The sequence below is a fragment of the Elephas maximus genome, chromosome 12 (assembly GCF_024166365.1).
Source record: "Elephas maximus indicus isolate mEleMax1 chromosome 12, mEleMax1 primary haplotype, whole genome shotgun sequence".
NCBI lineage: Eukaryota > Metazoa > Chordata > Mammalia > Proboscidea > Elephantidae > Elephas > Elephas maximus.
This window is the reverse complement of record NC_064830.1, coordinates 90,223,897-90,230,411: the sequence shown is the minus strand read 5'-3', so window position 1 is coordinate 90,230,411 and position 6,515 is coordinate 90,223,897. Positions and strand designations below refer to the sequence as shown.

The window sequence follows — 6,515 nt, the reverse complement described above, 5'->3', positions numbered from 1 at the left end:
TTATCTCCGTCGGGACTCTAGCTGTCTAAGATCCCCATTTGACAGATGGGGAGACTGAGGCCTGCAGAGGCGTCCCATTTTGCTCGTGCTCATCCCACCATTAGTAGGCGAATCCAGGGCTGTCTCGGGATTCTCTGAAAAGTCTGGTGGGGTCTAAAGGTCTTTAAACGGGTCCTGTAAGAAATAGTAAAGTAGGTCGTACAGGAACTGGGTTGGGCTGGACGATTTTCCAGGTATCATGGTCCCGGGGCCCGCCGTTTTTAGCTGTAGCCGCCTCTGCTCACGCCGTCCCACATCTGGGAGCCTGGGGCTGGAGTCTCCTTGGAACCCAACACCCTTTTTCTCCGGTCTGGACGAAGGCATACTAGTCTAGCTGGGGAACAGCCCTCCCATTGAGGCCCCTGTGCCTGAGCTGAGGATGTCCTAGGTTCCAGACACCTCAACATCACTCTCTCGCTGTATGACCTTGGGCAAGTCATTGACCTAAGGTTTATATTCTTCCTTTAAGAATGGGTGTTAATTCCTGTCACATAGGACTATTGTAGGTTTCTGGACAGTGTAAAAAAGGCCCTTGGAGCCTGCTTCATGCAAATTCATCATTTTAAGTTAGAGAAAAGGAGATGGGGACTTGGCCAAGGACTCACACACAAAATTGAAGAGAAAAAGCGGGACCCTTTAAAATTTTGAGGAATACAAAGCTGAAAAAATTAATTTACATGGAGGCAGAGGTAATGAGATCAGGTTCCTTTCTTTGTCCTAGTTGAAATGGACTGCTTTTCTCAGATCAAACAAAGAGATTTCCCTGAATGATGGTAAAGTTTGTACAAGTTCAGTTTCACTGACTAGCTGTGTAACTTTGGGCAAGATCCTCAGCCTTCTTGGGTATCAGTTTCCTTATCTCTGAAATGGAAATGATAAAAAGACTTGTCTCTTGAGATGGTTATGACAGTTAAATGAGATAACCTATGAAAAGCTCCTAATATGTAATAAAAAAAAAATTTTTTTTATGTAATAGTCACTCAAAAAACTTATCCTAAATCCCTAGCAGGAGAGATAGAGACCCTGGGCTCACAGGAACAAGAGTTCAAAGGCTTTTAGCCTTCAAGTAACTCAGTCTCCACATTCAAAAGCGGCTAGCGCCTGCCAGCGCTAGATGGGGTCTAACTTGGAACCCACTTCCCCTACCCCCAGGTATACTAGCCTCCACCTGGCTCTCAGGAACAAATTACCTGATCCCAGGAGGCCTCCCCTCAACCCATTCACAGTTACAGAGACATCTGTGAAACCCAATTTATTATACAAAACAAGATGCATCAAGAATTCAGTGTCGGAACAGCTCTGCATTCCAGGGGTTAGGGCTGGACCTTCTCCCTTAAAACCTCCTCATCCCAACCCTTGCTAGGGAGTCAGGCTAGGCACACAGGCCCTCAGTCTCCAAAGACCCAAAGCCCTGGCTCAGGAGGGCAAAAACCAGATGTGGAAGCACAAGTGTTGGTCTTGGGGAGTAGGAAAGGACCTGCCTTTTCTGCATATGGCCACAGGTTGCTAACAGTGGGGCGTGGGCTTGAACCTCCAAAAATAGGAAGGCTCATCTTGGGAAAGTTTGGGCCTATGCCTGGGGTGGAAGCACCCAAATCTCCCTCAACAGCAACCAAAGCAACAGTGTGGAACCCGTCCAAATCAGGGATAGGGAAAAGCTTCCCCAAAACTGCCAACCCTAACGTAAATTCTATAAAAATAAAGCAAGGGTTGGCTGCTTTCTGGGGCAGCTGGGTGGGTGTGTAACCTTCTGATCACCACATCCCATGGAGTAGCAAGTGGCTAAGGGTCAGTACCAAGGTCCAACCGGGATCTTCCTCTACCTACCACATAAGCCTTGGACTGAGAACCTTCCTCCCCTACCCCTCTCAGCCAAGACATAGAGTTTACAAAACCCATGGGTCAGACAGACGGAGAATCCCTGGGAATGTGGGAGTTGCCCAAGGCTCAGCCCAAAGGACCCCGAATCTGGCAGGAATTTGGTCTCTACCTGAGAGTGGCCATAGGAAGTGGCTCTAGCCAGGGGCAGGGAATGAGGTCCATAGGCCTCTGGGGCCCCTTGCAGATCCCTGAGGGAGGCAGTGCTTGCAGCAGAGGCTAGCACCAACCTCACACAGCCTGCAGCTCCCCCTGCAGGCGATTCAGTTCCTCTAGCTCCTGCTTGTGACGGTCTGTCTTGTGTGCCACCAAGGAGCGGTAGAAATGCAAGGCAAAGGCCATGAAAATGAGCCCCACAGGTACCATGATTGCTGTGGAGGCCATGGCTGCTTGCCAGCCTGGCCCATGGGCCCCACCACCACCACACACTTGCTGGGGTGGGCAGGCCTTAGATGACCCAGCCTGTGATGGGGCTATAGAATCTGGGGATGGTGGGAGCTTGGAAGCTGGGCTAAGGGAGGTGGCCACTGGTGGCAGAGTCCCAGGCACCTGGGAAGCAGGTACCACAGGGGCTGGTGTGCCCAAAGGAGCCCCAATGGGTACAAACTTGACCCAGCCAACCAGGACAACTTCAGCGAGAAAGAGGAAGGTGCCCAAGGCAGTGGAGAAGCCCCAGGCCAGCTCCACATAGCGGTGGAGTCGCTGGTGTGGTGACTGGTGGACAGAGTTGAGGTTGTGGATGTTGCTAACGGCTTCAATGTGGGGCAGCAGACACGTGGAGACCATGAGTGCAAAGAGGTGCACAGCTACTAGCACGGTGGTGCAGGCGCTAAAGGCCACCAGCAGGCCTGGCGGGTATTCATGGTTGTTCTCCAGCTGTACCTCCACCATGGCCACCTGTGAGGACAAGAGGAGACTGACTGAGTACCCATAATCTCCCCCACCATAGGGCTTTTTGTTTTGCCTGTGGGGATACATCACGATTGAGAACAGTGAGTGCCTGGCACAGAGAAGGTACTCAGTATGTTGTGTGAATGAGTGGGCAGCCTTGCAAGGTTCTATTCTGTTCTGGGCCTCCGTTTCCCCACCTGGCTATTGAGAGGGCTGGATAACATGTTTTGGACAGTCTTAACTTGTTATAACATAGGGGTTAAAGAGCATAGATTCTGGAGCTGGGATGCCTGGGTTCAAATCTCAGTTCTACAAACTGCGTGTTCTTGAGCAAGTGACTTAATTCTCGCTATGCTTCAATTTTGTCATCTGGAAAATGCGAATTAATAATAGCACCTAAAAACACTGCCAGGCACATAGTAAGCACTATGTTTTTGCTGTTGTTATTATTATAGTTAACAGTAAAGTCCCAGGCCAGAGGTTGCAAATTGGCATACCATGAGCCAAAGCCAGCTGGCAGCCATGTTTTGTTTGGCTCATGCAGCATGTGTTTTTTTTTTTTTTTTTTTCTCTTGAACAATTGAATCAGTTGCCAAATTTTAAAAACTTAAGAGATTTCATATTCCTATTTCTAGATCCTCTGGAAAACTTGGGAGTTCTGGCCACATCAAGCTCACACTCCTGCCTGGGAACTATCAGCTAGTAGTTGAGTCATGGCTGCGTGCTTTGGACAGATCATGGGGTCTCTAGATGGTCGCAGTCCCCACCCAGCCAACTTGATGTCCCTATTACCTAACCAGCCTTGGCAAACATTTTGAACTGATGACCCTGTTCTAGGCTTTTGTAAACTTGGACTCTATAGCCAGACTACCTAAGCTCAAAGCCTACTGTGCCACTAACTTCCTGTGAGACCTTGGGCTGGTGTTTAACATCTCTGATCCTCAGTTTCCTTATCTGTAAAATTGCCATAGTAGTGGTACCTACTTCAGAGTACTAACATGATAAACATAAAAACCCTTGAACACAGTGTCTGGTACTTAGTGACAGTTCAGTGCAATTTGTATAGCATTGCCGTTCTATCCCAAGCCACTTGCATTCCAGAATCTGGTTCTTGCCCCATCCCTGGTTCTTGTACAATCCATTAGATTGTTCTGGGGCTGGGGGAAGGAGAAGGAAGGTGCACAGCCTGGCAGGAGGTGGTGAAAAGACAGGACTGAGTATTTTGGGAAATTGGGCCATGGTGCGTATCAGCAGGTCTCTTCCATAGACTGAGATCTGGGCCAGGCTTAGTCCTGGTTTCTTCCAGAACCTAGTCTAGCACTACTCTGCCCTGCCAGGACTGGGGTCAGTCCTACCCCAGAACCTACACATCCGGCCTTTTGATTCTACAGAGAAATCCTTGGCCCTTAAGCTGTCACCCCAGCAACCTGCAGGTCAAGCAACAGGTTGAATTGTTCCCTTGGGAACGGGATGATGGGGGTAGGAGACCTCTCCCAGCTGGGTACATGGGTGTCTGCTCCCTGCCCTTTGCAGCTAGTGCAGATGAAGGGGAGCCAACTCCCTGCCCCAAATGACACTCCCCATCAGGAAGGGTGGGCTGGCCTGTGGATCCTGGGTCCCACATAGAACACCATAGACTGAGGATGACCCTTACTGATAGGGACTTCCCCTGTCATATTTCAAATACAGACACTGTGGCACAGAGAGAGGCAGGGACTAACCCTTATCACCTAGCGCCATGCCCCCTGCCTCTATCCCCATATTCATATCCCTTCCACAGGAGCACCTTCCAAGATGGCACCCCTCCAGCCCACTTTCTCCTTCTTCCTGTCATGAAGGCGGGGAAACCCGGACTAACATTCCAGGGACCCTGGGTCCTAGTTCATTCTATATCCTTCATCTGCCAAGTGCTCTTGGCAGAGTGCCCACCCCACTCTGGGCCTTAGTTTCCCCACCTGTCCAATGAACAGGTTAGTCTGAGCCATCTCTGGTATGTGCCCTGCTTTAGGCATGTTTGGATATGGAGTGCCTGATGACAAAAAATCACAGCTCATCCCGGGGCAAGTTCCTGGCAAGCTACAGAGGGCGCACCCTCCATGATCTCATTTGGTTTCCCACTGGCCTTTGAGGGGGTGGAGGCCTGTCCGGGGTCACACAGCTGGCTACAAGCAGGGAGAAGCCAGAATTTGTCTGCTGACTCCTCACTCTGGGCACTTCCTATGGGGCCACTGCTGGGACCGTTAAATAATACCACTCTCCCACGTCTTTAGTTTATCAGCTCGGGAATCACTTATCAGCTTCCTCATCAGCTTCCTTCCCAGAGGCTTCCTCACAATCTTCTCCAAGCTTTCCAGAGCAACTCCTCCATCTAGTTTATTCACCCCAGCTCTCCCAGACCTGCAGCCCCGTTTACATAGCCCCCACCCAGTTTTAATTATCTGAGGTCAGATCTGGGATAACCACTTCTCCAGCTGGGCTATGCTTCTTTTGGACCTCTTTGCTCCATTGTTGCATATTTATTCCCCTTGGTGATTTGTTTACCCCAACCCCCACCATGACACCTTTGGGACCTGTTTATCCTCCTGGAGACCTGTTTACACGCACACACCCTACACATCCCCATAAAAAGGGACTTATGTAGTCCCCTGGGACCTTGTTTTGTTTCCTCTTACCCACTTAAGAATTTTTTTTCTCTGCCCTGTCTCCCTTGGGGACCCATATACTTTACTCACGACCCTGTACCCCTGTAGGCTTCACCTTCACTCCCACCCTATGCGCCCCCTTTCAGCCCCTCACCATGGCGAAGCCCGAGAGCAGGGCAGACGTGCGGCTGGAGGCTTTGAGCTTCGCCCGACTGAGGTAGAGGCGGCGCCAGCTGAGCGCCCGCAGCGAGTGCTCACTGGCCCCCATGAGGTCCAAGTAGCCGCGGTGCACGAACTCTCGGTATGTGGCCGAGGCCGCGGGGCTGTCGCCCGCGGGGTTCAGCGGGGCCTGCTCGCCCGCGTCCCCCTCTCCGCCCTTCATCCTGGGAGCGGCGGCACCAGGTGGTCACGGCGGGGCCGAGAAGCCTCGGGGACCACGAGAAGGCCAGGCCAAGTCGGGAGAAAGCCCCATCTCCCGGAGAAGCGAGCGAGGATGCTGGCAGCTGGCGCCCTCCTAGAGGCGGCCCCGGTGGAGCAGGAAGAACAGATGTCGGCCGGGAGCCCCAGGAACCGAAGCAGGACAGCAGAGACCGAAACAGGAACTGGGGCAGAGGCGGAGCCGGGGCGGCCACATGATGGGGTGGAGCCGGGGGGGGGACGCATCCCTTGCGGCTCGGGTCCCTTAGCGGAGATCCCGAGGGTCCCCACAGGAACATCGTCCATGCACCTGAACCCCACCGAAGCGAAAGCCTAACCTGTCTAGCTGTGACTGAAAGTTTCTGGGCCCGGGCACCCTGGACCTCTTCAAAGTACACCTGGATACCCCGAGGTGTCCAGATACCCAAACCCCTCCCTAAACAGTGAATTAAAGCTTGGGAAGGTGAGCCAGCCGCCTCTAATCCACCTGTGGGGACCTCAGGCTTTGCAGCCTCAATCCCAGGGAGCCTGCCCCCCTCCCCCCGCCCCGATCCACCCAAAGAGCCCCCTGCTCTGACAGCCTTGGGAACCAGCAGTCCTGCCAGCCGCGCCCTACCCACATTCCCAACGCCGCAGAGAGACACACAA

The 6,515-nt window shown here is 52.4% G+C and overlaps 1 protein-coding gene across 1 annotated transcript; it reads right to left on the bottom strand.

Moving 5' to 3' along the window:
• Positions 1-1,574: 1,574 nt before the first annotated feature.
• On the bottom strand, positions 1,575-6,070 carry ORAI3 (ORAI calcium release-activated calcium modulator 3). Its single transcript, XM_049904528.1, has 2 exons — positions 5,605-6,070; positions 1,575-2,814 (listed from the first exon to the last, which is right to left on the bottom strand). The coding sequence occupies exons 1-2, from the start codon at positions 5,830-5,832 to the stop codon at positions 2,149-2,151; spliced, it is 894 nt and encodes a 297-aa protein (XP_049760485.1). The 5' UTR covers positions 5,833-6,070; the 3' UTR covers positions 1,575-2,148.
• Between the last annotated feature and the right edge of the window lie 445 nt (positions 6,071-6,515).

Bases quoted from the DNA above. Each gene is read 5' to 3' on its own strand.
- ORAI3 (XM_049904528.1), bottom strand. From the start codon at position 5,832: ATGAAGGGCGGAGAGGGGGACGCGGGCGAGCAGGCCCCGCTGAACCCC. The intron at 2,815-5,604 runs GTGAGGGGCTGA...TTGTCCTCACAG, and splicing joins TGCTCTCGGGCTTCGCCATG to GTGGCCATGGTGGAGGTACA.